Here is a 22856-nt window from a genome sequence, read left to right as displayed (position 1 = left end):
ACGTGTTTAATTCACAAAAAGAACGTGTCTTCTTTGTTTATATTAATTTTATGCTTTCTTGATTTAAACTTTTCTATTATCTCTAGCTAACAGTTGTTTTTGTGAACATTAAGGATTGGTAATTCAGAAACCAGGTTACAGTGTTAGATGGCCTATAAAAGGAGGAGGTAAGGGCCACCATAAGGGCATGCTTTATGAGCAAAAAGGATTTGAGAGATCAAAGGTTGTCTTGAATTGCTATCCATTTTCTTGCAAACCTAGCTCACACATCCATTCATGGCATTGCTTTCAGTTCTCTTTCTGTTCTTCCTTCCTGTCCTGTCTCTTCTATTTCTGAGAGGAAAGAAGAGAACTGGGAAGGCATTCAAGCTTCCACCTTCCCCACCTGGGCTTCCTATTGTAGGCAACTTGCACCAAATTGGTTCACTTCCTCACCACACTGTAGCCCAGCTCTCCAAGAAATATGGTCAGGTCATTTTGTTGTACTTTGGTGTTACTCCTGTAGTGTTTGTCACAACCCCTGAAATGGCAAAAGAAGTACTAAAGAACCAAGATTCCAACATGTGCAGTAGGCCTCCTCTTCCAGGTCCAAGAAAAATTTCCTACAATTTCAAAGATATTGCTTTCACACCCTATGGAGATTGGTGGAGAGAGATTCGCAAGATTTGTTCCCTTGAGCTCTTTTGTTCCAAGGCTGTTCATTCTTATCAGTCCGTTAGAGAAGAAGAGATTGCTAGCATGGTTGCTTCCATTGCCAAGGCTTCTTCGGCTCCTGTAGATCTCTCTGAAAAGATAGCTTCCATCACAGATAAAATAATATGCAGGACTGCTTTTGGGAAGATATATGAAGGACGAGAATTTGATAATGGTAAAATCACTGATGCAGTCAGGGACGTCTTGGTCTGCTTGAACAATTTTTCTGGAGAAGATTTCTTTCCCTCTTTTGGGTGGATGATCAACATGCTCACAGGACACACTGCACTGGTTAATAGGGCTCTCAGAAATCTGGATAGTTTCTTTGAGAAAGCTATTCAGGATCACCTTGATTCTAATAGACCAAAGCCTGAGCGCGATGACATGTTGGTAATACATCAAAAGTAATTCAATTCGATTAATTGATGGGGAAAAAATTCCTTACCTGAATTCGCTTTCCCTTACTTGAAGTATTCGCGGAAGTCTAGATCCACGTTCTCGTTCCACCACCAAAGATTTACCGCGAGATTCCACAATCACGGGGAAGGGATAATATCCACAACCCAATGCCGTGGATTAATGGATGAAGATCAATACTAGGAAGAGATTTCTAGCTGCGATTCTAAGAGAGGGAGAGAGATGGAGCCGCCGTTTTGGAGTTCGCTCGTGCGATGAATCACTCGTTTCTTACTCACTAATGCGGTGGTTACTAAAATATATAACCTATTTTGTAACCGCCCTAATAGTGAGTTTCCAATATTGCCCTTGGGCATTTAATTTATTAATCAAATTAATAAATTCCAACAGCTCCCACTTGCACAGGGCAAGTGTTAATCTTTCAATGTGTCCCGGCACCTTGTATATCCCGGATATACACATTCAATCTCTCTCGCTATGTATCCCGATACATAGACCTCTTGTGTCCCGACACACTGCATATCCGGTTACATATATTTGATCTCTTCACTATGTATCCCGGTACATAGACCACCCGTGTCCCGGACACTATATCCACAATCATCTTGGCAATGGGTTGTGCGACCGGTGATATCCTGCCGCGTGAGCCCCAACTAGAAACCTTCCCGAAGGCCGAATGGCACATCACTCATAGAAACAAATCAATAAGCATTAGTATAACACGTGTCCTAGGTTTATTCAAACTCACCGGACTAAAGGTATCTCGATCCCTCGAGAGATCACCTTCTTGTCCTTAAAATGTTCACTCTGTAACACATCTTGCGCCCAACACTTTTAGGGTGCGGTTGAATCAAACCTTTCCTTTCGCCTGACCATCACTACACTTAGGATTGACTCCTTTCCCGTAGTGCCCCTTTAGGTCGAATCAATCATGACCATAGGTAACACCCCAAGTAGCCACATCAACCCTTCGTTTCATGATGTCGTCGAAAGTCACTAGAACACTAATGGACCATAAGGTCCAGGACTCACACATGAGAGACGGGATCCATCCTCTCATTTCCATGATCGCTAAGCACACATAGTATGATATATGTGCTATGGTGGAGCATTCTATATACAATAGAACTATGTCCATCTCAACACCATACGTCTTAGTCCAGTCCACCCCTTGCGCCTAACCCAGTTTCTTTATTGTCGCCACCCTAGCGCCACTAAGTACTCTTGCTCCTATAGGCAACATGAATGGTGGAACATTCTGTCATTCTCTTCACAATAGAGAAACTCATCTTGATTCCAATCGCACATCTGATTATGAATTGACCTACACAAGTCATTCCAATCCGTCTCATCTCTCTCGCCTCCAGGCGCCGAGGCGATGCTCTGTGAGTGAGCCTTCTCTTGCCTATTGACATATGTTGTTTTATGCTAGAAGAAACACAATCACACGGAAGTGAATAAAAAAAATGCTGAATGAACTCATATTATTCATTATAGAAGTCTCGTCAATGTCACATCTCCAGCCCAGGTTTCACATGAGAATAAACATCCTTGGCTATAGGTTTGGTAGAGGGTCCTCCTCAACTGTAGATATGTGCTTGTACAACTTTCTTTCTTGATGTATGTCTCTAACAAAGTGATATCTCACTTATATGTTTGGTCTTCCCATGATACTTGGGGTCCTTGCATAGCTAGAGCTCCTACTATCCAAACAGGCGCCTCTTTGGATGTCATCACAATTCCGTATGTCAGGAATCTCCTCACCACAGCCTCTCGACGCCGAGCATGCCACTCTCCTTCCATGGTCGGGATATCGCTCTTCTTGCTCCCCTGGCCCCGCCATTCGCAGAGCATATCCAGTTGATTTGCCTCTCATGTCTCCCCCTCGGCATCCTTAGCCAACTCCGCAATCCGATCCTTGGTAACACACTGTTTACTCGTTCCTCGATATCTCTATCCTCTTGGCCCTTTCGTGCTCTTGCGTTTGTTGTCCCTCCACCCCCGCATCAATATCCCCTTCACATCTGCGTCTGGCTCCCCGCCCGTTGGAACTCTTTCCATCTTGGTTTTCTCCTCGGAGTCTTGGACCCATATCGCTCATGCAACCCTTCTCCCCGGGTATCATTGGTTTGCGTTTGCTCTTATCTCTCCATTGTCTATAGGTCTCTTGAGATAAACCCATCTCTTTTGCCTATTTCCGACAATCTTGACACCAGCCATGCTTGCTTCCCCTGTCCTTCATATCAAATCGGGACAACCATTTCTTATGGTTTCCCCTCCTTGCTATTGCTGCCTAGTATGTCATCTCTTTCAATGACATAATTATTATCGATCTCTTGGTGTAAACACGTGGTCTTCCTCGCTGGAACCATTTTCCTCTGCTTTGGAAGCCACTTCCCTGTCTAGATGCTTGCTTTAGCCTATTGGACTTCTTAACTTCCCTTTGCGCTCGTCCTGTCTTCAGCCTTGAGGTTGATCCTTGATCTCTTCCTCGTTCTCCATTGAGAAGCTTTTTCTCCTCCTAGCTCCGTCCCGCACATGCTCTTACTTGAGGCAACCTCCCGGGTTTCCTCTTCCCCCTCTCTTGGTGTAGCCCTTGCCCTCCCTTGAATCTCTCTGTCCTCCCCTTTCTTTTGATCTTGGACCCACTTGTTCCCCGCCTTTCGGCCTCCAGTCCCAAGTCCCGCTGATTAACTTTCATCGACTCCACTCTTCCTTTTTGCTTTTACCATTCCTTTGAGCTTGCCCCTGGCTTCCTTCCCTCTTTGGTTCTGCTCTCGCAATCATCTCCTCATCTCTTCAGTTCCTTGGCTTCATCCTCTTGTCGAGTCCACTGCCCAGCCCACTCGCCAGGCTGTCGTTGCTCCCTCTGGTGCTATCCTCTGCACTCCCACTCCCACTAGGATCTTTTGGATGACCCCAGTTCTTATCCGTCTTCCCTGGGTGACAAGCCACTATCTTGTATCTCAAGATTCCTTCTTTGTTACTCCTGAGATGGAATCTTCTCCAGAATGTTGCATCCCTAGACTCGTTCCTTCTCCTCTCCTCTCATCTAGTCCATGACATGGCCCTTTGAGGGTTCTTCTCCGATCCTTTCTTCCTCGGTCCAGCTTTCCATTTGGTGAGAGTAGAGTGAACATATCTCCATCCCCATGCGCCAGTACTCTCCTTCCTTCCGGTCCACAACTCATTGGTGTGGAGGACCTTTGTTGAACTCGTTAGGATATAGCCCCCAGCATCTCCCCATAGATGGTAATTTGCCTCCCATCATGGATCTCCCATGTCTGCGGTTCTATTCCTCCTCTCCCCCATTTTTCTAGTCCCCTGTTTTCTGATATCCCATTTTCTCCTACCCTTTGAACATTCGAGATACTCTCTCCTCTATCCTTCTAGTTTTATCCTTTTATCTCGATTCTCACTAGCTCATGATTTCTTAAACATTCCCTTCACTTATGAGATTGTATGTGACCATACCTTGTATAGTCATCTATATTGATGATATGCTTCCTTTTCTTATGCCTTCTGTCCCCCTCCTGGTAGTTCTGGAGAGAGGCTCTCAGCCTTTTCTGGTTTTCTAGTTGCTTTTCCTGCTGCTGACTCCTTCTCTTCCTTGGCCTAGAGACCTTCTCTTGCCCCTTTCATCCTATCTGCCTTGTCTTAGTCTCTGCCCTTGACTCCCGTCTTGCAACGCACTACTATATTATGATATCATTGTATCCATACTACCATTCAAACCTACTTACTATCCCCGTCCCAGATTTTTTCTACACTCTAAACCATGTCTCTCCACTCTTTTTCTGTTCCCCCTCTTCTTTCCTCCCCGTTCTCTCTCCTTCTTCCTTGCCCCCTTCTGTGCTTCTTCCCTCTTCTCATCCCCTTCTCCTCCTCTAGCTCGTGCTTGCCTTCTGTCTTGCCTCTCCTGTCATCTTCATTGCTCCCTCTTTGCTGACTTCTCACTTGCTCCTCTCTCTTCCCCCTTCGCTCACTCACTATCTGTTGCTGATGGTTATATCCCTCTGGTGTGACCCGGCCATCTTATCCTCGGTGGTCCGCTCCCTCTTTGTGTCCCTCCTTTGGACTTCCCCTCCCCAGCTTTTCCTTGCTTCTCTCCTCTCTCCTCTGCTCTTGTTCCCCTCCCTCTTTCCTCTTCCCTTTGCTCGTTCCCTTCCTTCCTTCCTCTGGGGACATGGTCTTTTCTTTCCCTGTTCTTTCTTCTGGAGATCCCTTTCTCGGTCTTCCTCTCTTCTTTTCTCCTTTCCTTCCTCTCTTGGTCCCTTTTTCTCTTCTCTTTCTTCTCATCCCTCTCCTCCCTCTGTCCCTTTCCTTCCTGCTCTTCTCTTCTCTCCCCCTCTTTCCTCTTCTTCCCACTTTTCCCTTTTTTTATTTCTCTCTTTAGCTTTGTTCCCCCTTCTCCTCTTCTCCCCTCCCCTTCCCTCTCCCCTCCTTTCCTTTTCCTTCCTTCCCTTCCTCCTCTCCCCCCCCTTTTTTTCCCTCTCGCCGCGGAAATTCCTCGCATCGACCCGATGCCGCCGTCCCCCTCCCCGACGATGACGTCTCCCACATTCCGTCGGTCACTCCACTCGATAATAGCCGCCGCGCTCGTCCGTCGTCCACCGGCGATTTTCAATTTTTCTGAACGAAATTAAAAACGGTAAAACCGTTTTTCACTCAAAAATCATCCAAAAACACATGGAAAAATCCAACAATAAATTTTTTAAACAAAAATTATCATCATGGATTAGCAATTCATGCAAATCATCATTAGGGAATTCACAAGGATCTCCCACCGGATCCGAATCAAAATTAAAAGGTTTCCAAAAACCCTATCAATTCTCCCATGGGTTTCGTAAAACCCTTGATCCTCCCATTGGATCCATACAATAAAATTAAACAATGGGGAGGAACAATAAACGTGGGAACCAATGGCTCTATGCCAATGTTGGTAATACATCAAAAGTAATTCAATTCGATTAATTGATGGGGAAAAATTCCTTACCCGATTCGCTTTCCCTTACTTGAAGTATTCGCAGCGGAAGTCTAGATCCACGTTCTCGTTCCACCACCAAAGATTTACCGGCGAGATTCCACAATCACAGGGAAAGGGAATAATATCCACAACCCAAATGCCGTGGATTAATGGAATGAAGATCAAATACTAGGAAAGAAGAATTTCTAAGCCTGCGATTCTAAGAGAGAGGGAGAGAGAGATGGAGCCGCCGTTTTTCAGAGATTCGCTCGTGCGAATGAATCACTCGGTTTCTTACTCACTAATGCGGTGGTTACTAAAATATATAACCTATTTTGTAACCGCCCTAATAGTGAGTTTCCAATATTGCCCTTGGGCATTTAATTTATTAATCAAATTAATAAATTCCAACATCATCGATGTCTTGCTCCGACTACAAAGAGATCAGTCCACTAACATTCCTATCACCAAAGACCATATCAAGGGAGTACTCAAGGCAAGTTCCTTAAAAACTCAATAGGTTCCTATATAGGTGTCATTCATACATGGTCCCTTCTTTTGAGTTTTGCTTTATAAGCCAAATGTTAGTTGTGGTTGGTCTTAAATAATTTTGTTTTCTATGTGCTTTCCAGGATGTATTCCTTGCAGCCGTGGACACAGGTTGTCTTAGCATGGTGTGGGCAATGGCAGAACTCGCAAGGCACCCAAGAGTGATGAAGAAAGTGCAAAATGAAATTAGAGGTCATGTTGGAAGTAAAGGGAGAGTTGATGAAAGTGATATCCAAAGCCTTCATTTCTTCAGAGCAACAATGAAGGAGAGCTGGAGGTTGCACCCACCTTCCCCTCTCTTGTTTGCTCGAGAAACCATCCGTGATTGCAAGTTGGATGGTTATGACATCCCCAGCAAAACTAGAATCCATGTGGATGTTTTTGCAGTCCAGAGAGATCCAAGATATTGGAAGAACCCAGATGACTATAACCCTGAGAGATTCATTGACGATCCCATTGATTTTAGTGGGCAGAGCTATCAATATTTACCATTTTCATCTGGTCGTAGGATTTGTCCTGGAATTACTATGGGACTCGCAATTGTTGAACCCATAGTTGCAAATCTTTTGTATGGCTTCGATTGGAAACTGCCTGATGGGATGAGTACCGTTGAGGACATCAACATGGAAGAGTGGTTTAATCTCTCCAGCAACAAGAAAACACCTCTAGTTTTAGTACCTACTGCATATGAATTCCAAAAAGCTTGAGTAGTACCTACCAGAGCTTCAATGTAAGCAAAAGTACTAATACCCTATTATAGGCAGTTATTAAATGGTGTGTGGTCTATCAGTCCTTGTGGCGTGCTCAGTTTTCGCCCTTGAGGCGTGTGGTATGTAAGCCCTTGGGGCGTGGTTATGTCTACATCAGTGTCCACCTTTGTGGTGCATCTCCGCAGACGGTGGTGGTGGTTATGTTTATCACATCCATTATGTTTTTCTGGCTCTGTGATTGTCATAACTAGGTTTCTGAGGGTTTATTGGGCTCGGCCCATCCCTTAGTTCTTGTTTTTTTCGGTGTCTATGTGTACAAAAACAAAAAATTTGTAGTGGTATGTTGTCAGTGTTGTTGTCGTTGTTTTTTTTTTTTTTTTTTTTTTTTTGAGTAATAGTTGTTGTGTCTGATTTGTATTAAGAAGTACTGATATGAGGAATAAATAAAAATATATGGAGCTTCAAACAAACTTCACCTACTTGGACATTTACCACATGATTTTTGGTCAACACAAAACGCGAACTCAAGACCAAATATCCAAATAATAATAGTAATAAATAAAAAATAAAAAGCGTGCCTTGTGCATCAGTATGTCTTCATTTGCCAGAGCATACCATTTGATTAAGGTTAGAAAGAATATCCATTGGATATTCAAGGTAGTCCACCATTTTTCACTTCTATGTAGCAAACCCTGACCTTTGAATCAATTTTTAATTAAATCCTGAGGAGCTAACTATTGCCGTTGAACAATCCAAGGAAAATTCCATTTAAACATCAAGATCACAGTGGCCTTAGAATCACATCCAATCCATAGTTTCCAAAGCTGAAACTTTGCCAGTTCCAACACTTTATTGGAGCTTTTAACTCGTCAATAAAATTTATAATGATGACCAAGAACCTTCGCATCACTGTACAGAAATTTTTCCCTAGCATCGTCCTTTTAGGGTTGCCAAAGAACATCCATCAACTTTCAGCTTAACCAACCTTGGATGAGGAAGGCATCAAACTACTTCCATGAATATTTTGGAGAAGAGTGAGGCATTCAGATCTTCAGTTTTTCAGAATACGATTCTGCAATCTAGCTATACTTCCCTTCAAGATTCGTAGCTAAGGACCTAAATTCCCTCAAGGTCATAGAGAGGTGCAGGTTTCAATTTCTTGAGATGCCCTAGATTCTCCTCGAATTTCTTTCTTTCCTACTAAAATAAGGGATTTCTACCACTATAAAGGATATTTCTAGCAAAACACACAAAACCCTAGCCGCCACTTCTTCTCAAACTTATGCCACTAGGGTTGCTCCTACAAAGTCCAAAGTGGATCAAACTCCTGCTACTACACTCAAGATGGATTTTACAAATGATACTCACAAGGACTTTAAGCGATTCAAAAAAGAGTTTGAAGTAGATTACAATTTCTACAAATCTGGTTGATATTTTATGTAATTTCAAATTCTTATTTTCATGTAAATCCAACCTCTAGAAATGTTGTAACACATGGAATCTAAATGATAACAACTATAAGCATCATAGAAGACTAATGAACAGATACTCACCCTATATAACAAGTCATGTGCACACCTCATTAACATAGTGGAAACATCTCAAACTTTCTCGTGGACGTGGGTTGCATTCCACCGAACCACATAAATATTGGTGTGTGTGTGTGTGTGTGTGTGTGTGTGTGTGTGTGTCTCTCTCTCTCTCTCTCTCTCTCTCTCTCCTCTCTCTGTCACACCCCACCCAACCGATTTCGATCATACCCGAATACCCCTAGGGTGATACACCACAAGACCTAGGTTTAATACAATTTCATACAACATATGACATAGCATGATTAAAAAGCTAGGAATAAATCAAGTTCAAATAATAATAAGTTATTAAATCTGAAATAATGATTATAATTATCCAAAACTTCAAATCAAAAGTTAAACATCAGAGTTCTAAGAAAAGAAAGAATGTCTGCAGAAAATAATCCAAGGAAAACTCTAATGGAAGGCGACTCCATAGGAGCAATCCTGATATGAACATGAAGCATCATGTTCATCCACATCTTCTTCGAATTTTGGTGAAGCCCATTTTTTCCGCGAGTGTAATTCATCTCTTTAAGGCTTCGAACTCTAACTCTTAGATCCCTTTGTTCGGATCTGCACCACCAGCAATGACACATAAAACACTTCCCTGGTGATCTCTAACTATGACACCATAGCCCACTCCATCTAATCTTCCAGATGCATAAGTGTTGATAACATATTGATTTTCTCCAATATCTTAATTGTACAATTCAAGTCTTCATTACTAACTCTATTTTATATTCTAACATGTAAAATGATTGAGAGGCTAATGGATATGGTGAATGGTGTAAACTGAATTCTCTTACTAAAAATAAAATAGACAATTTTCCTTTGCACCCTGAGTATGTTTCATGTCATTTTTTATTCAAAAAAAAATTTTCTTTTGCATTTGCTTCCCTTAAGATATTCGAAAAAGTCCAACTAAGACACACCGTTATAAACTAAATGGTCTCCATTGGTTAGTAATTTTTGTGCCAACACTTTTATGTCCTTTTAATTAATTTCTTTTATTTAGACTTATCAAATTTATTTATTTTTTTTGGGTGAATTTTATCAAAATAACTATAGTCTAAAAATTAGATTTCTTTTACTAGAAAAAAGAAAAAAGAGTTTTTTGCTTGGCACCCCCTTAAGTGGGCCCTAAATTCTTGACTACCTCCTTATATGGTTTAAATTGCATGGTGCCCCCATTGGTTAAGTTCAAATATTGCAAGTTACCCCTCTTAACAACCAACCCTTTTGACCGTTAAGTTGGGTTATGAATTATCCAATATATCCTCTTAAGTGTGTAAAGACCAAAATATCCCTCAGTTAATTTCCTTAATTTTGCTTTCTAAATGAATGAAAGGATTCTCCTGTCACCCATCATCTTTCTTCATCTTTCCAGAAACCCCACCACTACCCCTGCCCCTCCCTTGCCAAGGACCACTGATGGGGAGAATCTCCGTTTTCCTCATGGCTACTGCTTTCTTTTTCAAGCGACACTTCTATGCACCATTGCTGTTGCACCTTCTTAATCAGATTGGGACATGCATCAGACAACAAGAGCTTGATCAAGTAGCTTGAGGAGGGTTTTTTTTTTCTTCCTTCAATTAGATGTCTACTGTTGTATTTTTATTTTGGTAAGTATTCTAGTAGATCGTTTTTTGTTTTTTTATTATTTTTTTTTTATAGGTAAGTATTCAGGTAGATAGTTGTAAACTAATTCTGATTACTTCATCTATTAGTTGGAGTTGACTCCTAGTAGGACTAGGAGTTGTCAGCTCTTGACGTTATCTATAGTTACCATTGACCTGAACTTACCCACCACTCGCCTTGAACAAATTCTTTTACCGTCGAAGGGTGGTCTTCATCATCACTTCATCATGGAGAGTCCTAATGAATTAACTAAAAAGAACTTAATCGATCCCTCACTAAGTACCTGAGACTCGTGCTAGGTGGGTGTTTTGCAAGGAGACGATGGGAATTTGTTGTTCCATTGGATGAGATTGCATATATTGTAATTGTCAGCCACTAAAATGCATTGTATTCTAAGAATACATGACTTGTACTGAAGTGAAGCTCCCAAAGAAGGCTTTGGGCATTTGTTATATTTTTAGAGGGTGATTAACATTATTATAATAGTTTTGAGTGTTTGTGAAAAGATTTAAGTGTTTTGGGTGAAGAAAAGTTTCCTTGAAAAGGTGGATTTCACAGGTCACTGCACAAGGGTCATGTTGGATGAAATTTTTAGTAGTCATACATTTGTTTTCTGGGTTCGACTTCAACTGATTAAATGTAGTTCATGAAATCTTCTTTCCAACGTACGCACTTTTCGGTCATGATTCCGATATCAAACAAGGAAGTCATGAGGTTTCTCATGAGAGTATGCGATATGGAAGCAAATCTGGGCAATATATAAATATTATGAAATTTGGCTACTGTGATGAAATTCGGTCTCTGTGATGTAATCTACTTTCAGGGGTTCGAAAATTATTTTAAGAGTTTGGGGTTCTTTGTGAAATAAGTTTAAATCTCAAGGAGGAAAGTGTAATTTTGAAATTTTGAATGATACAATCTAATGGTCATTAGAAGGACGTGGATGAAGATCCAATTTTGAGGGTCAAGATTGATGCACATGGTTTTCAAGCGTCCAAGACGGAAAAGATTCCATCATGTGCCTTTTGGTTAGTCAGGAGCATGAAAATGTGGTGCACTGCAAAGTATAATGATCAACATGATCCTGTGTATCGCAGATTAAAGGTAAGATTAGAAAAGATTCCATTTGAAATAATCTGGTGAAGAATACTCTAATCTTACATCACTTAAAGGATCTGATGGCCCAGATCTCACCTGCCTTTTTAAAGTGGATATCCAACGGTTATGTGATTAGATTCTCTTTGGGAATCATCTAGAAGATGAAATCCAACGATTCTTGTGCTTTAACGTTCATTCACTTTAAAAGTCCAAATTTGAGCGGAACAGAAGTAGGGGTTTTGAGTGTTTTGGCTTGTGGAGACTAAGAAAAACAAGGAGGAGAAGCCAAAAAGCAAGATGGGTATGGAGAACAAACTCGGATGAGTATTTTGGTGAAAACGTTGAAAAAAAAGGTAAATTATCTATTGTAATCTCCCTCAATTTAAAAATTTTCACCTTTCAAGTAGTTGCTTGTTAGGGTTGAGTTGTTTGAGGTTGTAGCCTTATACTTTTGTGGGTGCAAGAGTTAATACTGGAGTAGGTGCTTCATGTTTTGAATTAATTGAGAGTGGGTGCTGATATGGAAGATTCCTACCCGACCGGGTCTGACCCGGATGGGGCTCCACATGCTAGTTAATCGGGACAGATGCCTATCATCCATGACCAAAAGCGTAACATACGCCACATATATAGCAATCATCCTTGATATAGAATGTCAACTCAGCAACTGATTGAATGGGACCAACGACAAGGAAGCATGATCCTAGGAGAAACAACAGCCCTTGTCGGGCTAACTTACCAAATACATAAAAGGTAACACTTAACAATATAAAATCATAGACATACCCCTCCGATAAGCATCCAATACACTCTAAATTTAATCTTGTGTAGCTTTTGCATGAGACCTCACTCTATTCGTCATCTGACTTTGTCATCGGAGGCGGCTACCCGGCATACAAGCCGACCCGCATCTAACCTTTCTTGCAGGGTTCATTGTCCTGGATACGAGAGGAGGCTCAGTCGGATCCAGAAGTATAATTGATCCACATCAGGTGCTTTCTGATCATTGTAACAATCAATTTTAGTTGGAAAGTATTGAGTAAATACAAAGCTCTATTTAGGACATTATTCTGTGGATTTAGGCAATTTGGTGTCTTGTGTTTCTAGTTTATTTTTCATTGCATATATTGAAGTGTTTTGATTGCAAAGTGGTGGTGCACCTTAAAAAAGCGTCGCATCAAAGAGAATTTTAGAAGACATTGATTCACCCCCTCTCAGTGTCAACCTGGGAATAATAGAATCATTTAACCTAGACTATGATGTAATGAATTCTCAGTGTTGTTGTCTAATGTATAGTCGTGCTGCCATATACAAGTATTTGCTTTCCATGGAATAAAACCATACATGAAGCATTTATTCGAATCACTTTTAATACCATATATATATGAAGTATTTACTTGATTAATTGCTTCTAAAACCAAAGCACATGGTGAGGGATCCTTGCATGGTTGCATTGAAGGACTAGATGATCTAAAAGGTCAAGAGAGAGAGAAAATATTGGTCCATCAAGCGATTGACAATTGACGTCATAAAAAGGGTGATCAGAATTCCCTTGAGGTGGGATGGGAGAGAGGTGAGCAGCCATGATTAATAAGGCGATTTATTTGAAAGGGAAAGGCCTAGGCGCCTAGCCATTGTGTTTTGATTTTAATCTGAATCAAACCAGAAAATATCTGAAAATGCCATAAATAGACCAGCTGAGATTGCAAAAATAAACTTCACAAATCCAATATTCAGTATTCGATCTAAAACTCCATGAGAATCTTCACATTCTCTTCCACCAAGCATTCTCCTTGCAAACCTTTCTTGCATGTCTTGGAAATTCATGCGGTATACCTGAAAGTAGGTCGACAAAAACAAAATTGGATAGCTACTGAAATTTTAGTGAAACTCATTTCTACCGCCAGTGTGATACCTCTCTTAAGGCTTCAAGCTCTAACTCCAAGATCTTGTTCGGATTTGCACCACTGGCGACGACACTTATAACCTTTCCTTCGTGATCTCTATGACACCATAGCCCACTCCATTTAATCTTTTGATGAATCAGTGTTGATAACATATTGATTTTCTCCAATATCTTAGTTGTGCAATTCAAGCCTTCATTATCCTAACTTTATTTAATATTCTAACATTTTAAAAAATTGAGAGGCTAATGGATATAGTGAATGGTGTGAACTGAATTCTTTGGTACAATGAATTATTATGAACATATACGATGCTGACAAGCTATGTTGTTTTTATTCATTCAATGATTGTGATGAATGCATACCATTTAGATGTTCAACATACTTAATATGCATCTTTTGAAGAAAATTATTTTTTTGTCCTTTCCTACCATCCACATGACATTGTTATCCAACTTAATCAGCTGAATGTAGTTAAGGGTGTCAATCATACTATTTTTTGTTTATCGAAAATCAAAACCACGTTGCTTATACATTACCCAATAAATATGGTATGGTAGCAATATAACAAAATTATATGGTTTGACAAATGGTATGGTAATAGTACGTATAAAATGATACAAATGAACCATCCTGCAATCAATACCTACTTATAATAATGGTACGGTAATGGTACGACATACTTGTACCATTTTGTATTTGATATAATAAAGATATAAAGTAAACATATTCAGTACTACTTATGTATTGAATTGACACCCTTAGATAAAAAAAGTGAACATGTGACAAGTTACTAGTATTTCTCAAGTTTTCAAAAAGTCTAAAACATTATATAGAACCGAAAATCTAAAGATTTTCTTGAATTTCTTTTTGGGGCTTAAAAAATGAATTTTCTTTAACATGCAGTACGGATAAATAATCAATTCCTCCAATAAGTCACCACTTTGCCAAGGGGTTTCTCCAAGCGCGGGGGGGGCGGGGCCCCCCCCCCCCCCCCAAAAAAAAAAAAAAAAAAAAGAAGTCACCACTGTGTAACACATGATCATGGCTCACAACCATAATGCATGCATCTCACCCCAAACAACCGTAAAATTAAATTTAAAAATTGGAGGAACATGGGAGATTTTTACCACATTAATCAGGGAAAGGATTGGCAGTCATGTTGTCTCCATAGGTTTCTTTTAGAATTCAAACCATGGAGCATAAGAGCAATTTCTGATTTTGTTGAGAATTAACAAATCTATCTCACATGTAACACACAGCACTTAAGATTGATCATATTCTCAAAATCTGTACTACTTCGAAGTAAGAATATTATCCTTCAAGTCTTTAATACATAATCTACGTTTATTACTCTATGATTGATTCAAATTTATAATTAAACCTCTTTTTTTATTCTTTTTTCTTTTCTCCCCACAAAATAAAAAAGATTTAAAAAAATGTATTTATTAAGTTCTCCACTACACACGTCCAGATGCATCTCTAGCAATAGCATTACTGAGATATTCTGGGGTACAAAGTAAATTTACATGATATTCGTACAAGAAAGGTATGCGCATTTTTTGACAGTATATCTGCGCAACTGTTTGTCTCCCTATACACAAATACAAATTTAATATTTAAAAAAACAGAGATCAACTCTTCAACCTCTTCTAAAAATTTTCTAAAGCACCTAGGGGCTGGTATCTCTTTGTTAACATATCTTATTGAGAGTTCTGAGTCAGAATTTAGTTGAATTTTGGTGAAGCCCATTTCTGCCGCCAGTTTGATACCTCTCTTTAAGGCTTCAAGCTCTAACTCTAAGATCTCTTTGTTTGGATCTGCACCACCGGCTACCGCACATAAGACCTCTCTCTGGTGATCTCTAGCTATGACACCATAGCCCGCTCCTTTATCTTTTAGATGCATCAGTGTTGATGGCAATCCAATCAAGAGGTGGTGACTCCCAAGTCAACAACTTCATGGAAGACGAACAATAATCTAATTTGAACGAAACAAAGAAATCTCTTGACCAGAATGGTGGGTCTGACTTGAGGCGAGCAAAATAGTCATTTGTCAAAGTATGAATCCATTTTACAGAAGATATTCTCAACTGCTCGAGGATGCAGTCATGATGAAAAAAGAAGGTAGAAGGTGGGTTCAAGGATGGATGTTCGCGGAAGCAAATCATACAAGCGTCTTGGGTAGGATCATATTTATTCATACAAGCGTGCTTGGTGCTGACTAATGTTTAGTGAGGGATACCCTGTTTTTTGGTAAGAAATTATACATATACGATATCATCAATGTATCCTACGTGTACAGCCTATTAACCGTTCACTCGATCATGATGAACGTATTGGATCAATTAACTGAGCATTACATCACATCCTTCATGCCAGCGAGATATGAAATATGCAAATCTCAATGGTTTTGTCATTTTATATCCTTTTTACCGTTGAAAAAAAAGGGAATTTGGAGTTTGGACCACTAGGTTGGGTGGGAAACAACTCGGTGGGTAAGCCAAAAACGGTCCATCCAACCATCCTTTGGTTTTGGCTGGCCAATTTGCCCCTCTTGGCTGAATTCTATGAAGGAGAGGATCAAATACGTTAAAGGTTCAACTGACATTAGTTCAAAAGTTTAATGATAAGATCCCTAAATAAACATGATTATGGCCTCCATCTTTAAACACCATCTTACTAATTTGAAACTTTTTTTTTCTTTTCTATAATCATCGTTCGGGTGAAACCAAGGTTCGAGAAGTCGCCATGTGTCGGAGGTGTTGCCAAGCTTTGCACCATTTAGAACACCTGGCAAAAGCCGACCAGCATGTGAAAATTTCGTTTTCGACTTTTTGAAAGGTACCAATGAAAAATCGACCCCCCAATTTCGAGGAGTATTGCCTGAATTTTTACGTGTAGCCTAATTTAAGGCCAATAAACACATTGAGAGTGTTATTTTGACCTAAAATATCACATAAACTAACATCCCTGATCAACACATGCCCGACTATATATAAGCAAAACTAAAAGTCTAGAAACTCATATAAACCAAATCAATATAAACTTGCAAAGAGAACACAAATAAACAACTAGTAAAGATTGAAGAGAAATACGAAAGTCTACAATTCATATACAAGTACATAAAGTCGTCCAATCATCTCAAATCTCCAACTCTCAATTCCAAGTATTGTTCCTAAGTGGATCCAACTCTCATTGGTTGTGCTCTCTCCAACCCATAATGTCAATCATCCTCGCCCCCAACCAATTATTGATCCCATCTCATTTGATACTAATAGTGCTCTCGATAATCATAAATTGCAACTTTATAGCGGTCATCTTCAGCCTACAAGAGAACTCCTATTGATCTGTGAGAAATCCCTCTTGATCGACAAAAACAACGTGATATCCGACAATAACGAAGCAATATGTACTAGTAGACGTCAAAGATCAAACCAAAATATGGTAAAAAGTGCAAGAAATAGGAGACAGAGGCTCTCGAGAAATTTGGATAGGAGAGAGAAAATATATAAAATCGAATTGAAATTCAATCATAAATTCGACCGACATTTCATTATATCGACAGAAACAAGCGATATATTGCCAATATCTCGACGTTATATTGTCGACTTATGGTTTAGATCGCCTCGGTTGGGGGTTTCAGGTCACCTATGGGCGACATGGCTATATATTGCCCTGTGTTGGCAACCATTGAACCTTGGGTGAAACCTACAAACTTATTTATAACGATCTTCATCAGTTCCTCTCCATATTCTTATATCTAAGTGCAATTATGCTGATAAACCAAAAGTAGTTTTCAAACCCATCACTCCCATGCAATTAGCAAGTATGTTGGTACTATCATTTGATTAGCTTCTAAACAATTTCTTATCAATTGAAATGAGAAACTCCCCTCTCTTTTTTTCTCCTCATCACGGATCATAGAGCATACTTAGATGCCAAAGAACTGTCGAGTCATGCTAAATTAAATGTATCCAAAGAATTCCAAGGAGTGACAAACCATAGAGCATAATTAGATGCCAAAGAACAGTATAATGCAACAGAGCTAGTTTAAATTCATCACACTTTCAAGTAAAAGGGCATGCTCTAAACTCCAAAGAATCAAAATCCCACAAAACTTTGGGTTTGAACACTACAGGCTGGCCAATATTCAATCCAGTTACACTTCTAACACAAACAACAGCTGAGAAGCTGAAGAGAGATACAATGTGGGCAGTGCAATTTAAAGTCCATAACCCAGGTTACACAAGAAAAGAATGTTCTACTCAGACATTCCTAAATACCAATTCAGTAGTAACAATTGCCATGTCTGAACACTGAAAGCTTACACCAAAAGGGAAGGATTACATAATCTTTAGAACAAAATTCATCCAGTGAACTAAAGAACTTCCAAATGTGTACATTTGTTATGCTTTTACAACCTAGAACTCATTTGTCTAAAATGAATTATGACAAAAACCAATAGAATAAAAGGTTGCTAAGTACAAATTTACAGCTACTCCAAGGAGAATCTATCTTTAGGATGACTATTGGATCTGTTTGGTATATTGGTTCAGTTTCTGTGAAGAAAATTTAACTAAACTTCATGCTCTGCAAATAAAATCAAACACATGAAGTATAAAATAGAAGTCAGGGTGACCTTTTAACTAATTCTCATTCGATTTTAAAGCACAGTGAATCAATCACACAATGATCAGGGTGGGGGACAGACAAGAAGAGAAAACACAACAATGAAACGATGGAATATTGAAAGACTACAAGGATAACTTATCAAAAACGGGTGGGGAAGAAGGGAGATACAAGTCTAGGAAGACATGAAGAATTCCATCACAGAGGGGTGGGGTGTGATACAGAGAAAAGCGGGAGGTCCTAAGAAGCCTCTTTCTTAAAGTGTCTGACAAATAGCCAACAGCAATTGATGTTTTCCAATAAATTTAGATACACCTCACTGAGATAAATAGTCTTTTCTATGCAAGTCCAAATTTGAAGCAAGCATCGCTCACCCTTCCATTTATCCATATCCTTTTATTTTCACTTCACAAACTATAATCAGATTGAGTTTTTCTTTATGCAAAAAAAAACTTTTTCCACCTCTAGGCAGGTCCCCTTTTTTTAAAAATTTTTAAGCCTTCCCTAAAAATAATGAACAAGTCACAAACTAAGCATAGCAGTCATACCAAATGGTGAATCCAAGAATTAGAATGGCTCATTTATTTGTTCTCATTAAGGGGGAAAGTGAAAGAGTCTTTCATTTTTTGTTCCATTAGAACTGAATGGCTGGAATTTGGCTATTAAATAGTTTGCTTCCGATCTAAAAAATCACAACTTCCAAAATTTACTCAATAACGCAAGTCAGGGGGTTTCATCCTCTTTCATTCCTTTCCCTTCAAATATGATGAATGACAATACTTCATCAAAATGGGTGGGAGATACAGACTACTGAAAAATTTTCAAGATAGACCTTCATTCTCTCTCAAAAGGAAGGATAATTCTATAATGAGGCCAACAAGCTCTAGAGACACATTTCTAATGGCTATAGAGCAACAGCAAGAAGATGTGCTCCACAAATTTGATTAGAGTTCCAGAAAAACAACAATTTGATAAAAGAAAAATACATTTCTCTTCAGAAGGGACTTCTGAGTAAAGAGAGGTAATGTCGAAGCCAGCCACACAGTAAAAATTTGACTTGGAATATGGAACTGAACTAAATGATCTAATGCCAAAGAATCTTTTTCAGATTTGAAGGGGAGGCAGAGTTTAGGCAGAGAATTAGAAAAATTGCAGGAGTTATAGGAGCAAGGCAGCAGTTACCATAATGGAGGAGACTTTGATCAACCAAATTGATATTGTATTTGAACAATCACCATATCAAGAAATTAGCACACTATTGGAATGCCAATTACCAAGCCACATGAATGTTTCGCAATTCACTACCATCATCAATAATTGAACAAACAGCATCACAACTGAAATCTCCAAACAAGATTTTCTACCGACCTCAAGGTGAATTAAAAGGGCAAGTAGAGTAGTGGAACTGGTGATATTTGAAAGTTAACAGAACATAGAAAACATGACAACAATGAATGTGCCATATGACAGTAGTAAAATTATACACCTTGTACTTATTGCAAATTGTTTTTCTATACTGCAAAACCTATCTTTCAATATATAGAAATCTTCCTAATATTTTGGCCATAGTGTTCGCTTGATAGGTGAACCATAGGTGAACCAAGGCCCTCCCACATGATATTAGACATGAATATTTGTGAGTAGGGCCCATGAAATAGAAATCACAACACCGAGGTCAAGTTGCAGTGCTAATAAGCAAGGGAAGGCTTAAAAAGTCAGCATAAAATATCATAAAATCAAAGCTGCCATCATTTAATAATAGGAACCACAGGCATTTTATATACCTAGTGTAGATTTACACAACTCAATTTCCTAATTCTCCACTTGTGTAGGTACAAAATTTTACTAATGAGATAGGTTTGAGGTCCTCATCACATGAAACCACTTCCATCTACACATGGGATGGAATGAAACTTAATACAACCAAATATAGGCATGCAATCCTAAAAAGTACCTACAGATAATGACAAAGGTAAGTTAGGCCGTAATGAATCCATATTTCACTAACCCAACCATAGATTTACTAACTATGACCTAAGCTCAGTTAAATTTTTATAAAGAAACAAAGAAATATGAATTTGATGTAATAATTTATTAATTAATTAATTTATTTATTTTATTTTATTTTTTGGGGGGGATGAATAAAGAATTCATTACCAAAGGAGAGAAAGAAAGGGGGAGGGGGAAGTACAAAAGCTAGGTAGGTCAAAGCCCATCCAGAAAAGGAAACAGTGCAACAAAAGGCACCGAGCCTGAGGCAAACTAGGGAGCAAACAACAAAGGAAAGCAAACTAAATATATCAAATACAAGCCAAAAGGACTCAAAGCCTAGTGTTTCTCTCTATTTGTTTTGTTCTTCTTCTAGGGGATATTAAATCCAAAATAAAATCAACGTCAACACCGAAGCACCCTTTGTTAGGTCGATTACTTCTTCTACAACCCTCCCAATCCAAAGCATGATGGAATCGGATATTCAGTGTTTGTAACACCCTCAGGAGCCTCCAAATCACAAACAAAAGACTAGTCACCAGTGGGGGGAGGGAGGGAACTAGAGAAGGGCCTCGCTAGGGACTTGAGGAAATTGGTAAACCCCTAGGTGAGGAGGAAGTGAAGGGGAAAGAGCACTAGGCAAGGAGGGAGAAGGGAGGGCCAGATAAGGGAAGGGACTGAGAGTAAGGGAGAGGTAGAAGAAGCAGGGATTGCAGGAGTATGGACTTGGGAAGAGGAGAAATAAGAGGAAAGTGGGTTGGGCTGGGAATTAGAAAGCGGTTGGGTCAGTTCAGTGTCATGTAAAGATAAAGAGGCCACCATAGATTGGAAAAAGCAAGAGGGAGGTGGTGGTTTGGAACTGCCCCCAAACTTCCCATCAGGAGAGAGGACCTCATTAAAGCACCAAGAATGATGAAGGGTTTGTCAATGGTTGACAAAAAGGAGTTTAGTGCCTCCAAAAAGTTTTTCGTTCAAAGTAAGAGGGGGGGGGGGGAGCATGCAGGAAGAGAACCACCCAGGGTGTTTGACTATCACAAGTTAGGGCAATAAAAATGATCACTTGTTTTTAGGAGAGAGAAACCTAGGATGTTTCGGTCTCATTAATCTTCCTTAAACATTGAAGGGTAAACCGTCCATTTATACCCCCAATATTCCAAGTCAGAAGTTTCATCTCAACAGTATGTTTTATTATTATTATTCTTGCTTCAACAGAGGCTTCACAGCCTTCTACCGCACACCACCGGGGTAGAGAAATACCGCGACAAAGGAGCACAGTACACCAAACAAGCAGGAACAAAAATAGAAAGACACTAGGTAAGAGATAATACACCAAATTTTAGGAAGCCAGCAAGACAAGAAAGCATAGCTTGAGGTGCACCCCCAGTAACAGTACAGGAAACCAAAATGACAGCAATGCAGATGTCTAAAGCAGTATAAAGAAACAAGCTAAGACAAATACTCAACCAGGAAGAAAGAAACAAAACTCAAGCATGAAGACAGTCATGTGACTTTAAAGGAGATTTTGTTGCACCAACAAAAGATAGATAGAGATAAAATATACTATGCAAAGATCAAAGAATTCACTGTAACAGTGGTAAGGAAAGGCCTCTGGGGCATTCGATGCCAAAGCCATGTTATCCATCTGAAAGTTTGAAGCCACTGTTGGTTCAGCCACAGGGTACCCAAACATGCCGCAATAGCGGGCTTTCATCTCCCAAAAGATGAGGGACTGGGCGATTGGTTCACGTGAGGCCCCAAGCAGAAGGATCCAGGGGCTTATGGAGGTCATCAGGGGGTGCCATCCTCTGGCGCTTGCAGTTAGGTTGCCTCCATCCTCCACTCCCCCTCCTTGAGTTCCTTGCATTCCCTCCCCACCTCCAATTCCCTTTCCGGACTGATTTGTGTCTTCATTGGCTGAAGAGCCTCCATTAGCCTTCGAGTTGCACTGACAGCCTCAGAGGTAGACCCCTTTTTTCGATATGTGGCGGAGAGGTGTGAAAGGGGCATAGTCCTCTACCTCTGTGAGTAAAGGATCCAGACTCACGGTACAGATTCCATACCAATGCCAAAACATCATAATCAAGATGGTACTTAAATACTAATACTCCTCGGAATCAACTCAGAACCCAACCAAGTACCCAATTTCAAAATACATACTGCTATGGTACTGAAAATCACCTAAGACTATTGTACTTCCCATGATCCTTTGCCACTCTTCCAGGGTGAAAATAACATGGTAAATCCCAACTCTTTAAGGATTAGATGAGATCTTCCTAAGGTTTTAAGGCAAATTTACAATTGGAGAATTACAATTTGATCGATCTATATGAGAATTGGTTCCAAGCATAACAAAAGTTGCAAAATGGCTTAGTTATCTTCCCTTGCAAATTGGTATGTTTGAATACATACTTCTAACCAAAACTCTCAGATGATCAAGTGATGACATGAACCACTTACACATGGACATGATAGAGAAGACGACAAATTACAAGAAGATCAGCAAAAATCAACAATTACTTTAAAACCCTTAAGTGGATTTCTACTTCCTAAACTAGGCTAAGAACATCCTTTAAATAAAATTCTTTAACATTACATTTGGTAACAAAGAAAACAAAAGAGAAAAAAATAATTTTCAAAATTTTTTGAAATTTGAGGAAAAAGATAACACATTAAACAATCATTGCATCATT

General features: G+C 39.6%; 1 protein-coding gene across 1 annotated transcript; it reads left to right on the top strand.

Moving 5' to 3' along the window:
- The first annotated feature begins 213 nt into the window (after nucleotides 1–213).
- On the top strand, nucleotides 214–7349 carry LOC149015386 (cytochrome P450 71B37-like). The gene is made up of 3 exons (XM_089157452.1): nucleotides 214–1077; nucleotides 6489–6572; nucleotides 6709–7349. Exons 1-3 carry the CDS (start codon nucleotides 277–279, stop codon nucleotides 7330–7332), a joined length of 1509 nt encoding a protein of 502 aa, XP_089013578.1. The 5' UTR covers nucleotides 214–276; the 3' UTR covers nucleotides 7333–7349.
- The last annotated feature ends 15507 nt before the right edge of the window (nucleotides 7350–22856 follow it).

This window comes from Hakea prostrata, chromosome 5 (genome assembly GCF_041222555.1).
Source record: "Hakea prostrata isolate BN-2017 chromosome 5, UWA_Hpros_2, whole genome shotgun sequence".
Classification (NCBI taxonomy): Eukaryota; Viridiplantae; Streptophyta; class Magnoliopsida; order Proteales; family Proteaceae; genus Hakea; species Hakea prostrata.
This window is presented reverse-complemented; position numbering and strand designations above follow the sequence as displayed.